The sequence below is a fragment of the Lissotriton helveticus genome, chromosome 3_2 (assembly GCF_964261635.1).
Source record: "Lissotriton helveticus chromosome 3_2, aLisHel1.1, whole genome shotgun sequence".
In the NCBI taxonomy this organism is placed as follows: domain Eukaryota; kingdom Metazoa; phylum Chordata; class Amphibia; order Caudata; family Salamandridae; genus Lissotriton; species Lissotriton helveticus.
In genome coordinates, this window is record NC_136062.1 from 461690201 (window position 1) to 461708613 (window position 18413).

The 18413-nt window shown below is 45.1% G+C and overlaps 1 protein-coding gene across 1 annotated transcript in view; it reads right to left on the bottom strand.

Moving 5' to 3' along the window:
• Window positions 1-11233, bottom strand: part of LOC144826166 (uncharacterized) — a 226284-nt gene extending 215051 nt beyond the window's left edge. The window contains exon 1 of the mRNA XM_078684559.1: window positions 11111-11233. Within this exon, the coding sequence (XP_078540685.1) occupies window positions 11111-11179 (69 nt within the window). The 5' untranslated portion in view covers window positions 11180-11233. The remainder of the gene's footprint in view (window positions 1-11110) is intronic.
• Window positions 11234-18413: the final 7180 nt, after the last annotated feature.

The following is an 18413-nucleotide window of genomic DNA, read 5'->3' on the forward strand; positions in this document are numbered from 1 at the left end:
ACAGGGCTATGTAATACTGTCACTTATATATTCTCCTGTGATCTTGATTAAGCACACCTGACAGGTGTTACAGGCGCACAGTATTCTCCTGCACAAGTACACCTTTTGTAAAGCACACATGAGAGGCCTTACATGTACACAGGGCTATGTAATACTGTCACTGATATACTCTCCTGCACAGGTGCGCTCTCTGTATAGCACACATGAGAGGCAATACATGCACAAAAGGCTGTGCAATACTGCCACTCATATACTCTGCTGTACAGGTACACTTACAGTGAAGCACACCTGAGAAGCATTACATGTGCACAGGGCAGTGTAATAGGGTCACTCATATCCTCTCCTGTACAGGTGCAATTACAGAGGAATACACCTGAGAGGCATTACATGCACACAGGGCTGTGTGATACTGTCACTGATATACTCTCTATAGAGTCAAACTCTCTGTGAAGCATGCCTCAGAGGCATTACATGTGCAGAAGGCTATGTAATACTAATACCGATATACTCTCCTGTGCAGGTGTGCTCTCTGTGTAGCACACCTGAGAGGCATAACATGAGCACAAGGTTGTGCAATACTGTCACTCATATACCCTGCTGCACAGGTGCACTTACAGTGAAGCACATCTCAAAAGCATTACATGTGCACAGGGCTGGGTAATACTGTCACTGATATACTCTCCTGCACAGGTGTGCTCTCTATGAAACACACCTGAGCGGCGTTAGTTGCACGCAGGGCTCTGTAATATAGTCAATCATATACTCTGCTGTACAGGTGTACCTCAGACCCATATATTATGGTTACTTTGGTTCTTGGCTCTGCAGATGCCCTCACAGTGAGGTGCGGTACATCAAAGAGGCTTTATGTGTACATAGGTCCAGCTAACACTATTACTGCCCCTCTCACCTACGCAGGTTTGCTTACAGTGATGCACACCTGAGAGTCTACACCTGCACAAAACCATAAATAACACTAATACTGCAGCTCTCACCTGCACAAGTGTACTTACAGTGATGCCCTCCTGAGAGTCTACAACTGCACAGAACCATATATAACACTGTTACTGCGGCTCTCACCTGTACAGGTGTACTTACAGTGATGCACGCCTGACCATCCACCTACACAGAACCATATCTAACACAATAACTGCAGCTCTCATATGCACAGGAGTACACACCTTAGAGTCTGCAGCTACATATATCCATATATTTAATATAGTTACTTCAGCTCTCACTTGTACAGCTGTACTTACAGAGATGCACTCCTGAGAGTCTACATCTATACAGAACTATTTATAACACTGTTAAATCAGCAACATCTAATGGCGACGCCAAGACTACCGGGGACTATCCTGATAGCGTCTCCCCTCCTAATGAAGGCAACAAAGGCGCGACCAAAAAGTGCTGACATGAGCACAGTCCTAACTACACAGATAACAGGGAGCCTGGTAAATGTATAGGAGAGCAAAATAAACCTTACTTCTCCTACCACATAGTACATGAGAAGAAGGATCACACTAACACCGAGACATTCAAGCACCAATCCTCTAAAGTATGTTACGCTAGCGCTCTCTACCTGTGCCCAGAACAATTACCAGGTAAGAAAACACACACCTCGCTAATTGCCCAACCATGTGTTGATGGTATATCAAAACTATACCATACAAGGATTGCACAGAACCGATCAGATTAACCCCACCAGTTGAGGGACTCCACTATCACCAGCTGCTCACCAAAGCTTATACTGTACCTACGGGACCGTCCATAGAACACCCAGCAACTAGATTACGTTCACAGTGGATGCCTAGACTGCTCCCCATTGATTTAAACCGCCTTCTTCTGCCAAGATGGGCTAGACGAGACCAGAAAAAACCTCAGCACCCAACAATAACGTATGAGGGGAAATCAAAAACCCGTTGGAGGCTACCCAAGCAGATAAAATAATGCCAGAGGTGCTGGCAACGCACTCCCTTCAATTTGACAAACTGCTCACAGCAGTTCTGGATATTAAATCGACACTATAACCTAAAATAGACTCCCTGAGCATGGAGGCAGGCTACCTACGAGAAGATCATAAAAAACTGAAAGCTAGAGTGAAAAACTCTGAATCCACCTTAGCTACTCTAAGACCCACAGTCTTAGATACCGCCAAACGCCTCCAAGCATTACAAGATTAAGTGAAATTCCTGCGAGCTTGGGTTGACGACCAAGAAGGGAGATTGCAACGAAATTATGTTTGCATGGTGGGCTTACCAGAGAAATCAGAGGGCCAAAGCATGGAACTTTACTTGGAAGAATGGTTTCTTCACACCATCCTACAAGGGAAACAATACACCTTCTTCTCTGTGGAAAGAATTCACAGGGTACCCCGGGGCCCTCCTCGTCCAGGCACTCCACTTTGCCCGGTGGTAGCCCGCCTATATAACTACTGTGACAGTGACCACATACTCTAAGCTACTAGGGCTTGATGTCTGTGGATAGTAGACAGCACTCTGGTACACATCTATCCGGACTAGACATTAGAGGTGCACTGTCATAGTTCCTCCTTCCTGGAAATAAAGAAAACCTTACAAGAGCACAGCATGAAGTAAGCCGTGCAGTTCCCTGCCACACTCCATATATAATGCAAGGGAACCACTACTTTCTGCACAGCACCAGAGGAGGCATGAAACTGGCAAGACCAAAAAGGAATTTCTGTCTCGCATACAGCCACAAAAGGATCTATTTCTCCATGGCAACAACAGAAGCGCAGTAGCACTTACAATAAGCGTGGACCAAACGGCCACTCAAAGGAACAAGCAGCAAAAGAGCGGGCAAAAGCAGTGAAAGACTTAGAGAGACATGCTAGATCTCACTCTCCCTTGGGCTCGAAAGCGGAGAGCCGACCAGATGGAGTACCGCCATTGACAGAATCACAATTGACTGATATGCTAGAAAGATGCCACAGACATCTGAAGAACTGATGTAATGAACGAACACCAGCAGTTTTGGAAGGTGGCAGCCATACAGTGCACATGAACCTCAAGGGGTGAATAGGTAATGCTATAATATTATTGACATTTAATATAGATCGCAGGGGATGATATGATCCACACAGGCCACAAATGACTCTGAACATTACCCGGAGACCCCTCCAACGATTCCTTAACTCACTGATAAAGACGTTGTTCTGGTTTTTGATTAGGGTTTTACTTATCACAGCATATAAGTCCAAATGGCTGGTCCTCCATTGATGTACTAGCCTGGGAAAGGGAGTTGGATATTGTTACTAATGGTTATTTATTGTTTGTGTAAAAGAGGGGAATTTGTAATCTACAATGTATGGGGTTTCTTCAATAGCATCCGAATATGTGGGTTTGACAGGTGGACGGAAATTGCTGGAGCGATGTACACTAGGACAAATCTGTATTTGGCAATATGACCTCGATGAATCAGACACAGACCTCCAATATAATACTGTTTACTTGGAATGTCCGAGGTTAAGCAGGCTACACTAAACGGTATTGAGTCTATCAATATCTGTGGGGACGAAAGATTACTATAGCATTGCTACAAGAAACACGCCTCACATCCCAGACACTAGAATCCATGCCTAAACGCTGGAGAGAAGCCCTAATAGGAATCCTACTTCCTCTGGCTATGCATTGAGCATTGATATGGGTAGCAACTAGCACACTGCTAGAAAATTCACACACTCTCGTTGACCCAGAGGGCCGATATGCTACACTGGAGGGGTGACTCTATGGACTCCCGTTGTCAGTGGTTTCACTATATGCACCTAACTAGGGCCAATCAACCTATCTACAATCTCTGACACCAGCCTTGCTACTCAATCCATTAGCCCCGACGTATTGGGCGGGAGACTTTAACTGTGCTCCTGACTTGTCAAACAATGGCTCATCTCCACCACTGTAGGGCGCCCACTCGATTAGACTCGCCAAACATCTACGGGCATGGGAAGATAACCTTAATGTACAAGAATCATGGAAAAGCCTTCATCCTACCCTCTGGGAATTTCACACTGCTCTGGACAATCTCCACACCAGAATAGATCTCATATGCTGCACTAGGCAGCTATTGCCAAAGTATCCTGAGCAGAATACCTTGGTCGCACTCTATCAGACCAAGGCCCCCTACAACTACAACTGAAATAGGGAAGAAGTAAACCTCTAGGCCTATGTGGTGCTCGCCACTGGAGGCGCTACAAGACACCCCACTTTGCTCTTCCATGTCAGACACAATTAAAACGTATTTCCACAACAACGAAGACACTGCATCTGGGGTCAAAATAGAATGGGATGCATTCAAATTAGTATTAAGAGGACATATGATAAATGCAGTATGTGGAACCCGAAAGACCTTCCGTAAAGAATTAACTACCCTGGAACTGGAGATTTGAGAATGCAAGTGAGCATTTTTCTAGTGATTGAGCATCTGCAACCACCTTAGCACAGACTAGATTGAAACACACAACAACACTACAACAACTAGAAGCTCTAGACTACAGAGAATACCAAGCTAGGAAGCACATGGAGGAGGAGAAAGCAGGCCACCTATTGGCATGACTACTCAAAACCGAATCACCTAGGACTCCAATCACAGCCATACATAATAAGGAGGGAAACTTAGTCAACACTCAAGATGTCATCAAGCCTTCTACTCTTATTATGTGACTTGCTATATAAAGACCCCCTGCGAACGAGCCAACATAAACACAGTTATTCTTAGAGAATATAAATCTCCCTCGCATTCCACTAGCAAACTACTCTGAATTAGAATCACTGATCTTGGAAAACCGAAATTGTAAATGCCATCCGGCAGGTGGCAAACAGCACGGAGCAGATGATTTTCCAATAGACTTCTACATTGCCTTCCACACACAATTAGCTCTCAGATTGCTCCGAATACATACGGACTCCTATGAGATGGGCGTACTGCCCTCCTCACTCCATGAAGCCATTCTGGTGGTGCTACCTAAACCAGGGAGACCCACTGTTGCTTACCTCCTACCGCCCACCGCCCACTGTGCCTTTTGTATTCTGAATACAAGATATCGGGCACAACTCTGGCTAATCGTCTAATAGCAGTATCCCAATTGGTGGTACATAGTTACCAGAATGGTTTGATTCCTAGCAGAAATACTTTTCTTAACCTACGCAGACTTTTCTTGCTCTTTTACTCGGCAGGCACTACAGATGTCCCATCCTGGATAGCCTCACTCGATATTGAGAAGGCATTTGATACCTTAGGCTGGCATTAATTGCATGCAGTGCTGATTGGATATGGAATAGGACCGCACTTCCTGAAATGGATCACATTGCTATATAACTCGCCTACAGCACGAGTAAAAAATGGGCACAGTAATCTTGGAGCCATTTGATGTAGGGCCCGGCACCCGGCAAGGTTATCACTGATCCTCTTCGCGCTGGTATTGAAACCGCTGGCATGCGTGTTATGTACACATGCTGCGGACTGGGGTATTAGGGCATACAACCAATGGCATGTGATCTACCTATATGCGGATGATGCACTAATATATTTGTGTGCTGATCCAGCAGTGACCAACGAGTTAATGCAGCTGCTGAAAAGGCTTGGGCAGTTATCAGGTCTGAGGGTTAACTGGGACAAATCACAACTATTTCCTATGACACCTCTAAGTCTAGAGCAGTAAAGGCAGCTACCTCAGGCTCCACTCCCCTGGTCCTGTAACGCTTTTAAATACCTAGGAGTTCAAATGTAACATGAGCCATCGGATCTGCTGGAAGGCAACATAGGCAGAGAACTTACTAACACTCAGTCCTCCACAAAGTTCTGGACAGACCTTTTGCTCTCTCTCCTGGGGAGCATAGCAATGTCCACAATTCTACCTGTGCCCAGATTGTTATTTTTTTTGCTGCTCTCCCCTTGGTTCTGCCACTAACTTTTTTTCTAGATATTACCTCAATGTTGACATAACTGGTATGGGGAAAAATAGGGCCCGAGTTTCTCTTACAAAGCTTTATGCACCATTGACTGAAGGAGGATTGGGTGCCAATATTTTGCGGCATCCCGATTGCAATGGCCAATGCGGTGGTTGGCGGGCTACAATCTGACAGAACTAGGTGTAAGAAAGTAGCTCTGTATATACTGGACAAAAGTAAGGTACAGTGTGCACAGAGTCCACAGTCCCCAGAGGTTTGGCAGAGGCTAAATTTAGATATAACCTTACTCTCTAAAGTTGTAGCTTGGTCGAGCAGTAAGGCAGTATCAGAGGACAGTGTAAAGCATTTGTTGTGCACACTCAGCCAGCAAATGGTCTCAGACACTCAAGAACTGAACTCTAGGACAATTGTTTTGTATATAAAAATACATAGTTACTTTATTTTAGAACCACAGTAGGTATCATAAATACTTTCTCAGAATGAGATGTTGCAATTGAATACTTTCAAATAGCAGTTGACTTTTAAATGCAATAGTTACAGTTGTTGCAATATGCAACACAAGTTTAAACACAAAATAACATTCATCTCAATCGGGAGTTTTAAGTAAATGCAATAAAATCACTTTACAAATGTTTTTCTTACTCAGGGCTGGATCCTGGGTTCCGCCCTGGTGCATTTCCTGTAAACAGTTGAAAGAAATCGTTTTTGTTACACAGGCAATTTTTAAGGAATATTTGAAAGTTTTGAAAATCGACACTTTGAAGAAATTCTGGCAAAAACCAAACAATGTATTCCTATAGAGGAAAATTGGGTTAACAGTAATTCACGGTTATAATTACTTTTTAGGTTTAGTGCTGGGCTCATAGGTACCATTTCAAAAAATGGGGTTTCCTGGACCTGGGCACTTAGTGGTACAAAAGACAGTGGTCCTAGAACCTGATTTATAAGAGCAGTCAATCAGATAACCTAATTGGTACAATTAGTTAGTGTAAATCGGAGATGTAAAGGATATATTTAAGAAAAGCTCCTTAAACCTAAGTCAAATATGTATACATCAAATGAACACAAATGCAACAAACCAAAACCTGTATTCACCAAGCGATTTTATACACTTATTTTCTGGTGAAAGATCAAATTGAATTCAATCAATCAGCTGGAGGGGTGACTTAGGTATGCCAGGGCAGTGTGTTTGTGGGCATGGCACACAGTGTTCCATGTTAACTCTCTGAATAGCACCAAGACACTCAGCCTGCAAAGGCAGTGTGTGTGTGTGTCAGGGCACAGGGCCCCTAAGGGTGGCGCAATATGTGCTGCACCCTTAGGGGCCTTCTCTGGTCACAGTACCCTGGGTACCTAGGGTACCATTTACCAGGGGCTTACCTGTGGCCAGAGATGCCAATTGGGTTTAGGTTTCAATACAGTTTTAGGGAAGGAACACAGGCCCTGGGTACCTGATTGGCAGGAGCCCAGGGCACACTCAGTCAAAGTACATCAGCAATTCAACAAAATGTAGGGGCATACCATGCAAGAAAGATGGCACTGTCTCACACTAGGGCACTGGGCAACAGGATTACACTAACACACAGTATTAGACTGGATTGATGGGCTCCGAGACCCCGATTCTATAAAAGAGAAACAGGGAATATTTTAATGAACACTGCTTGCTATTTTTGGGCTCACTACGTGCAGAAGAGATGAAGTTTTCCACCATATGCCTCAGACCTACCTCTTTGGGTACTACCCTGTCAAATGAGAATGGCGTGCCGAGCAGAGAGGGCGACTGGGAAGGAGCGGGTAAAACCACATGGGTCAACCTGCTCACTGACACAGTTTTTAGTATGTTTGAGGAACTAGTAGATGATTATGGGGTACCTCCTGGTTCCTTTCTATTATAAGCATCCCTCACACAACAACCACATAAGACATGGGACAGAACACATGAGGTACCAGAGACAGACATCTCACTTGCTCTAAAGGTAACTCACCCATGGCTCTGGTCACCGGGCCCTCACAATGCTATTCATTTGTATAAGAAAAGGCACGGCAATCCCGTTAATCTCGCTCCATATCTACTAGGACACAGCACTTTCAACACCATTGAAAGACAAACAATGGGAACAATGCCTGAAATTATCTCAACAAATGCAAGACTAAAGTACACTCAATTTAATTACCTACATCACACGTATCTCCCCCCTAGAGACTACCTGACATCCACAGATATGTGTCCTAGTTGCTCCAGTGAAGGAGCCACCTTCATACGCATGGTATGGTACTGCCAAGGATTCGTAGGATACTGGAAGATGATAGCGGAAACACTTACAGAGGCAGTGGGTAAAGGGATAGCTTTAGATGCCAGACATTTTCTCCTCGGTATCACTAAATGATCATCCAAAACCCAAACCTTAAACAAATTCCTGGACCTCTCCTTAGGAGTAGCCAATCGTAGACTAGCTATGTCTTGGAAGTCCCCCATGGCCCCATCGATTCGAGTGTGGCTAAATGATTTACGCAAAGCCCTGGTTTCTGACCTTGAGATATCACGTGATAATATACCAGGTCACACATTATTACCTGACCCTCCTGACTGGAAAGCTTAGCTAACAGTAGTTGTAGCAAAATTGTCGAGGGAACCAGCAGGAGTACGCAACACTTCAGAACCAAACAACAGATAAAGAAATTTATGATACGATGAAGACCAAACTCCACATCCCGTTGACGTACCATAATTCATACACTGCTCCAACTGGAAACCCAACTCACCCACTGCTAAAGACGAAACACAGTACACACACAATACACAGGAACCTGACTAAAGAGGCAACAACAAAACAAAAGGATACATTTATTATACAAATTGTGCCTCTAGTTCTTCTTCTTTTTATTTGTTATGCAACTAAAATATTTCTAAAAATGTATTGTAACACTAGGAAAGTTGAATCTCTTTCTGTAAAGATGTGGAGTGCAATGCATTACCCAACCTAAGATTGGTTACTATACTTATACCGCCTATCTTATGCTTCATAAAACTATTGTATTGTGAACACTCAAGGTTTCTCGTGATCTGAAAGACTGGCTTTAGGATAGGATAGGATATATGTTTATGGAGCGCTCAATTGCCATGACGTCTTGGCGCTAGTGTATGCGAAAGGAAGTACGACCTGTGCTACCAGGAGGACTAGGTGGTAGTGAACAGCCATGTTTTCAAGTCATTTAGATTTAGAAAAGAAATAAAGAGATATTTAGAAAATAAAGAAATATTCAAGAACAAAAAAAACACTGTTAGATCAGCACTTACACAGAACCATATATAGCACTGTTACTGAGGCTCTCACCTGCAAAGGTGTAGTTACAGTGATGCACTCCTGAGAGTTTGCACCTACACTCTCAAAATTCTCAGAGGTCTGAAATTAGGCTCGCCTTCTGACCCCTGCGGGGCCAGATTGCCAGCATCGGCTGCTGAGATCATTAACCTGGAGGTTAATATGATCGTCAACACGTCTCTCCAGAAAGCCCTTGTCCCGGAGGGATGGAAGCAGACGAAAATCCTCCCTCTGCTGAAAACGCCCTCACTGGATCCTTCGATTCTTGGTAATTATCGTCCTATTTTCCTTTTGCCCAGTCTGACTAAGGTGTGTGAGAAGGTTGTGAGGTTGTGAGGGCGCTGCCTTATTGCACCCTGCCCAGTCAGGGTTTCATGCATCTTACAGCACGGAGTCTGCATTGGTTGAGGTCCCTGAGGCGTTTCACGAGTGTTTGGACGCCGGCCAGAGGGCTGCAATGATTATGCTGGATCTCTCGGCGGCATTCAACGCGGTGCCCCACTCCCTGCTTCTTGCACGGCTCTCTGCGATCGGCCTTTCTGGCACCGCCTGGGGCTGGCTCAGATCTTTCCCGGAGTGCAGGACGCAGCAGTTCAGGCTGCAGTTGTTCTCATCCGCACCTCTTCCAGTGACTATGGTTGTTCCACAGGGGTCATCCCTTAACCCACTCCTTTTTAACATGTATGTCACCCCCTAATTTATTTGGCAGAGAGGTTTGGGGCTAGGGTGATGGCCTATGCGGATGATACCCTACTCCTGTTCACTTGGGGCACGGAAGATACCTTGGTCTCTTCTGTCCAAAATTGTTTGTACTCAGTGTTTCACTGGCTCGCTGCGGCACAGCTGAAGTGCAACGAGGAAAAATCAGAGATTCTTCTGTATGGCAAATTCCCGGATAACTTTAGAGAGGTGCTGTGGCCATCTGGATTTCCCTTACCTACCTCAAAGGGCATCTCTGCTAAGAATATGGTGGTGTGGTCCATCCAGATCAAGAGGCTGGCAGGCACCTGCTTTGCAACACTGAAAATGTTCCTTCCTCTCCTTCCTAGATCTGCGAAGGAAACGGTTGTCCGTGCTTTGTTCCTCTCTTGCCTAGAGTACGCCAATGCGCTTTACGTTGGTACTCCGGGCTATCTTCTGAATAAGCTTCAAGTCATGCAAAATTCAGCCACCAGGCTTCTGCTGGATCTCTCCAGCAGATGCAGCGTGCGTTCCCACCTGCAAACATTGTACTGGCTTCCTACTGAGGTGCGGGTCCATTTTAAAATTCTCATCCTTGCTCACAATGCCCTCTATGGCATTGGGCCTATTTATTTACAGAAGAGTTTTTCCTTCAGGCCTGGATTGTCAATTACGTTCTTCCTCACAACTTTTGGCCCGGACCCCACGGTTCACCCGCCAGAGGCTGGGAGGGAGTTCCCTTGCCTTGAAGGCTGCACAGGCTTGGAATGCCTTTCCACTAGCTTAATGCTGTATTCACGATTCTGTAGACTTTAAGAGAACGCTGAAAACTCTTCTCTTTTACCCTCAATTTTTACAGACTCACAACTCTTTCCTGATCGCACAGGGACACTCTTTGGAGTAGCTGTGCGCGCTACAAAAGCAAATAACATAACATAACACAGAACTATATATAACACTGTTACTGCAGCTCTCACTTGCACAGGTGTACACACCTGTGAGTCTAAATCTGCACAGCCCATATATATTTAACTCTAATACTGTGGCTCTCACCATCACAGGTATACGTACAGTGATGCACACCTGAGAGTCTACACCTGCACAGGACCATATATAACACTGTTACTGCAGCTCTCACCTGCACCTGCACTCAGCTCTATATACCATCGTTAAAGGAGGTCTCACCTGTACAGGTAAGCCCCAGCAGGTGCTCAGCAGACACACTGCGACCAGAGCCCATCCTCTGCTGTCCATCCTCGGGTTCTGGGCAGTGCTCAGGTCACCAGAGGACAATGTTTCTTCCTTCAGTGTGATGCTTTGCTGACCCCAGACCAGTCCTTTATATACTCAGAAGAGGCTGAGCATCCTCCAATCAGCACTCAGCCCTAAGGATGACATCTCTTTCTGCACAGGTCACAAGGTGTGTCTGTCCTGGAGAGGATGTCCTGGGATCGCCTGAGGTGCCATAACCAAGATAACAAGCAGCTTTTAAGTGTGGCAAATCTGGTTGTGCCATATCCTGCAACGTGATATATTCTTGTTTGAAAATCTTTCACTCTGTTTATCTTTCTTGTAGGAGGGTGGATTTGTGATTGGACACAGGCGCACCTTCAAGGGTTTGGCTTCTCAAACAACAACAAAAGTCCTCGAGGCACCGAAAGACCCGTATTGGAGAAGATCACAAAATGTGCATTCAATGAACTGGACTTGCATCTGAGTACAGTTGATTTTTCATGTAAAGTTTGGTAGCTTTGTAGATAGATCAGAGTTAAACCGTTGTAAATTGAAGGCAGGGTGGAAAGATGAAAGGAAGAGTAGGAGGATGAAAAGCAGAGTAGGAGGATGAAAGGCAGAGTTTTACGTTGAAGGCACAGTTTTAGGATGAAATGCAGAGTAGTAGGATAAAAGGCAGAGCGTGAGGATCATGGGAAGGGTGGGAGGATTAAAGAAAGAGTGTAGGAACTAAAGGTAGAGTTGATGGACAAAAGGCAGACTTTAAGGATGAAGGCAGAGTAGTAGGATGAAAGACGGAGTAGTAGGAGTGTAGGATTGAAAGTCAGAGTAGGAGGATGAAAGGCAGAGTAGTGGGATGAAACGAAGGGTGGAAGTATGAAAGGCAGGGTTAGAGGATGAAAAGATGGATGGAAGGGTCGATGAAAAACATAGGAGGAGGCTGAACGAAAGGAAGGGTGGAGTGAGGAAAAGAAGGGTGGAAGGCTATATAGACATAAAAAAGGTACAAGGTTTTGGAAAGACAGAAGGAAGGGTAAAAGAAAGAGTGAAATGAAAGAAGAAAGAGTGTAAGGATGGTTTCACCAGGGACATACAACCTTCACCCTCACGAAGGGAATACGGTGCCCCCTCCTGAATTACATACCTCAATCTCAGCTCAACCTCTCCCTAATAAAGACATTCCCACTCAGTGCACGAGAGCCCGCCCACTGCTGCCAGCTTTCCACCAATAAGCACCGTCTTTAACCTCCAGTCATTTGTTTTCCTGCATAGAGCAGGCCTAGTTTTTTCACGGAGTACGATATGTTTTCTTTTGTTTTCATAGATAATTGCGGCTTCTGTTTTCTGTTTTCTTCTAGTCTACTATGTTTTCTGCCATAATGTAAAATATCTTCTGTTTCTTTCGTAGTGCATGAGTTCTTCTTTTCCTAAATGGTGCACAGAGTCTTTTTGCTTCTGTTTGCAGGTGCTTTGACTCCTGGCCTTTCTCTGTTTCCTTACAAGCATCCTGTGCTAGTTTGTGTCTTAATTTTCCCCCAATCTTTTGCTGCACAGGGAGTCATACATGGCTCTGCCAGTGCACGACACCACTGACATACTCAACCTCCAGCTGTTCCAGTACTGGACATGCACATAGCTCTGCCAATGCACCTCAACACTGACATACACAACCTCCAGCTGTTTCAGTACAGGACATGCACTTAGCTCTGACGATTCATGTCAACACTGACAAGCACAACTTCCAGCTGTTCCAGTACTGGACATACACATAGCTGTGCCTATGCACCTCAACACTGACAAGCACAACCGCCAGCTGTTCCAGTACTGGACATACACACATCGCTCTGCCAATGCACCTCAACACTGACATACACAACCTCCAGCTGTTCCAGTACTGGACATACACATAGCTCTGCCAATGCACCTCAACACTGACATACACAACCTCCAGCTGTTCCAGTACTGGACATACACAAAGCTCTGTCAATGCACCTCAACACTGACATGCACAACCTCCAGCTGTTTCAGTACTGGACATGCACTTAGCTCTGCCTATTCACCTCAACACTGACAAGTACACAACCTCTAGCTGTTCCAGTACTGGACATACACAAAGCTCTGCCGATTCATGTCAACACTGACAAGCACAACCGCCAGCTGTTCCAGTACTGGACATACACATAGCTCTGCCAATGCACCTCAACACTGACATACACAACCTCCAGCTGTTCCAGTACTGGACATACACAAAGCTCTGCCAATGCACCTCAACACTGACATACACAACCTCCAGCTGTTCCAGTACTGGACATACACAAAGCTCTGCCAATGCACCTCAACACTGACATACACAACCTCCAGCTGTTCCAGTACTGGACATACACATAGCTATGCAAGTGCACTCCTGCACTGACATGCAAAACATGCACTCATGTTGGAGGGTGGGGCACGGGAGGTCCTGGTACAGAACATCTGCTGGGCACGGACATCATATTGGCCAAACTTAGGCTTTTGTGCTATTGATCATAGATTTGCCGCCCTGGCCCGATGACCATGGGCGGATGATTTGACCGCCAAGAGAAAAGACTGGATGCCGCAGGTGTTGGTTCTGGAGGACGGGTCTGTGCAGACCACAAATCGCTTGGAGAGAATGGAAAAACTGCTGAAATCTTTGGCCATTAAAAAGGAAGACTTGGAGACACAAGGTAGGCACAATAACCTACACATCATAGGTGTTGCAGAATCCACTAACACGGTACACTTAGATCTGTTTGCTGAGAGATGTTGATGGTGGAGTGGGCACACCACTCATTATGCCCTGCCCAAATCCTGAATGCCCCCATGAGGCAGATTACTGCAAGAATGCTTAACTTCAGTGATCAGGACGTGGCCCTTTGGCTGGCACGAGAAACTGGTCCATTACAATGGCAGGGCTACACAATTTCCCTCTTCTCTGAATTCACCATAGTGGTGCAAGAAGTACATAAAACATTTGCAGATGTCAAGTCAACACTGCGCAATGCTGGGCTCGTGCTAGGGAATGCTGTACCCTGCATGCCTCAGGGTTGATGTGGATGGTAAAGCCCACTTCTTTGATACCCCGACAGCATAACAACACTCTGGAGACCGGGCGACCATCACGGTGTTCCACCCCTGATAGGTCTCCTCTGGACTTACATACCAGCGCCAGTGGGGATCTCTTCATACTGGCTGATGCTTGCAAGCGACTACCTACCTATTTCTTGTGGCACATGGCGTCATCACGTTTATGTTCCTTCAATGCAGGCGGGCAAGATCGCTTAAACTCTCGATTTCATGACTTCCATTTCTGTCAGAACTCATACCTCTACATATCCAGAGGGAATAGATTGCGACTGGGCATCTGTTGTGGCGTTCGCAGCCCCCGGTGGTATACACACCTATGATAACTGTTTTCTTTCTATGTCTTATTGAGATTTCTTATGTTGGGATTCGCTGGGCCCATGAATGCCTGGTGTGCGTGCATGGAGGGGGTGAATCCCATCATTTGCTCAGTTGACTTACAGGTATTTGTACATGACAAGCCCCCTTGAGCCAGGGTCAATAAAACTCCAGTGTGTCTTGGAACATCAGAAGCCTCAATATTCCATATAAAGGCAGACAAGTCCAGCAGTCCCAGGCACATCATAGTGCGCAGATCTTCTTTCTGCAAGAAAGGTAGCTCCCGTCTGGGGTTCACTCACTATTTTCACTATTACAGCATTAATTCCAGAGGTTTGCACCCTAATTTATAAAAACGTTGTATTCCACCACACACAATCCATCAGGGAAGAACAGGGCAGATATGCTTTGGTCACTGGGACGCTAGTAGATGACACTGGCTAATATGTATGCCCTGTTGCAAGGATTTTGCTAAAAATCAGAACTATTCCGGGGATCACGGGACATCAGCATGGAGGGACAGAGTCACCTTACCACATCAGTACCTATGGCTCAAATGCAAACTAACTCATAGTGCTCTACCTCCTCTCCTATTCTTCCAGAGAGAGAGGTTACTTAGCACCCCAGAACACAAACACGGTGAACTACCTCAGAAGTCGCAGTAACAAGTCCTCACTTTTTTTTTCTCACTTACAAATATCCACAACAAAGGTAAAGAGACACGGGTAAAGATTACAATATTTATTGAAACTAGCATGCTCTATCATGCAAAGACTGTGCTGTAATTTGGAGACCTTCTGTAAGTCAATAATGTGATTAGCACAACTTATAAACTGCCCACAATAAAAAGCCCTTCCATAGTGAATGACAAATCAGCCAAGGCCTACCTTTGCTATGGAAAAAATATATTATGCTAAAGATCTCTTTGATTAGTACCGGATCACATTCCTGAGAGTCATAATCAGTTGGTCTACATCTCAGGCTCATAGCTCATTCATCTCTGCAAGCTTCGTTGGGCTCTGTTTTTAGAAATGCAAGTGTTGACTTATATGATAAGGATTTATCTATTGTGTCAAGGTGTTAGTGTCTGACTACAGAGAAAAACAGGGCAGAATGCCGTTTGGCCTTACATGATGTACAGATTAAACCCCAGCAGAAGATCAGAATAATAATGCATGTGCATCTGATTTAAAAAATAACAACTTGGCACAAAAACAGTTTTTTTACTGCGTAACATGTGCAAAGCATAGCAGCCTTTTATGAATGTGCTTGGGCTAACATAAGGCAAAACCGCAGTGGATCTTATAGGGGACTCACAACTGATGTTAGAGTTTAAGTCCAACACCTTCCCTACTGATACACTGACTAGAGCTGGAATAGTAATTTATACTATTCCAAAGTTCAGCGCACCCCAAGGCAAGCCGTTGTAACCAGATGCATGGTAAAGAAACTAGTAGCCACGTCACAGTCAGGGTACTGACTGCAGTGTAAAGTCATGCATGGTAAATGCATGCAGGGTTCCATCATACAACCGACTCAATGACAATGATTGCAAGTAAAATCATCCTTTAGTGTATTAGATGGGAAATTGGGCACGCAGGCTACCTTAGGGGTTAGACTGATTAAAACAGAGCTATTGTAAGTAATGTATAACCAACCTTTTGGCAGATATAGGGGATAGTTGCTGACAATGGCCACTTCCAAGAGTCTGACGCAAACAGATAGGTTTGCTTTTGGTGCTCCGGCAGCACACCCACTGCACTGGTCCACTCGGCATCCACACAACACCTCCGCTTAAATAAATGGGGCCAGTAAAAAGTCTAGTGTTACAGTAAACAAATGATGGACAGAATACTGACAATGCAAGCATTCTCCCCCAGTCAAAAGATCTGGGTTAAATCCATCATTCTTTTGCCCACTATGCCACCCCAGTTTGGACCCAGCCATATGCAAATCAATCTTGACACTGTGCCCCATGGGAACAGTCCAGACCGAACTGCCAGGCCAGGTCCTACCTGGACTGGAAACAAGCATCCTGAGACTGGTTTCAGGGTATGCCACCCTTCTTCAGCCAGGCTAGCTTGAATCCAGTGACACAGTGAGCAAGAAAACAGACTAGAGAATGCACAGCCACAAATGGCACCTCTAGATGTCTCAAAAAGGGAACAATGGCTTGGAAACGAACAAAGTGCCAACAGTCATTATTAGCTGTTCTTCACTCCCTTTTAAGCCCCGCAAAGTTTTCAAATTCCCCTTGAGTTCCTTTTCAATGTGCAAGTCGGCAAAATGGGCAAAGAAATTAAAAACACCTAAGACGATCAGCAGGTAAGCATAAAAAGTTAAAGGTGCAGTGCAGCTCTAACTGCCAAACCAGATCCTCCCTGAACTGGAAAAACAAGCTGAACACAGCAGTTCGGGTTGGACTGTTCCCATGAGGAAGAGGGTCAAGACTGATTTGCATATGGTTGGGTCCAAACTGAGGTGGCATGGTGAGCAAAAGAGCGATGGGTTGGAGTGCTACCCCGAGCTATTGCCAGTGGTTAGACCTATAGCAATCAGTCTCCCTTCACCTTTTGTGTGTTTCATCCTCTGTCACCAAACCTCAGGTTCTGGAGCCAAGCTGAGTTGACCAGCGGATGTTTTTTTCTATGATCTGTTGATGCTTGGCCCCAACAAATATCTCCCTCCATAACCTGGAGAGTTTGAACACTGAAGTGTAAATCTTTAGAAGCCCTCCCACCTGACACATGTGCTTAACCAAATATACGACTGCTAAAAACTGAGGGTCAGATTTATCAATCTTTCACGCAATGCGGCAAGACAAGTTGCTGTGCTGTGTTGCGGTGTGTGAAGGAGAGAGCATGGGAGTGTGCCATATTTACCAATATATGGTGCATTCCTGCTCTCTGCCTGTCCCGGAGCACAATCTCCTGCATAGCGCCAATGCAGGCACCTCTGTGCCATGGGTCAAGGGGCCTGCATTGTAAGCAGGGTTGTTTTTGTGTAGGATGGAACACCTTCCTGAACAAAAGCAATCCTGTGAGGCTGGTTTCCTCTTTCGAAGTATGTTGCAAAATGCATCACACTTAGAAAGAGGAAACAACAAAGACAAATAAAGATATTCCTCCCCATAGCTCCTACCACCTGAAGGTGTTGCATGTTGAAGCATTCAGAGATCTACTAGTCTTGGTAAATTTGGGAATGCAGCAAAATCAATAGGTCGATGCATGGGAACAACCATGCTCTACCCGTGGATGCCTTCCCAGGCCATATAAATGCAAGTAAGTGATTTGCACTGCTTTGCATTACTCCAGTTTATGCAAGTAACGCAGGGCCAGGCAAGGTGTCTTTGCGTTTCTTGGTAAATCTAACCTTAGTATTGCAATGCCCTTACAACACCATGCCTGATGAAAGTGCAACACAATACTATGAGAAATGTGGCACTGAATTTATAAATCATTTTCATGAAAGAGAAGTAAGACCCACAGACACTGCAAAGACAACCTTTATACATGGGGGGATCCTCCTATTGGTGCTTGATACAAATGACATCCTGCAATTACGCAAGCTCGCCCCTTCCCCCACGACTGACCACACCCACTATTATTCACGGCACATCGTTTGTCAAATTACATCTGAAATAGGGTCCTTATGTAATATTTACCTTTCCATTTATAGCATAAATGTTTTATATCACATTGTGCGGCTTGTATCTCCCTCTGTAAAGCTGTGTGTTTGTTTCACAACATAAATGTCAGGATTGTGCCAGACTGATTCCGTGCACACCCTCAGGATATGTTGGCCTGTGTCCCTGCTAGCCACAGTGCACGATCTG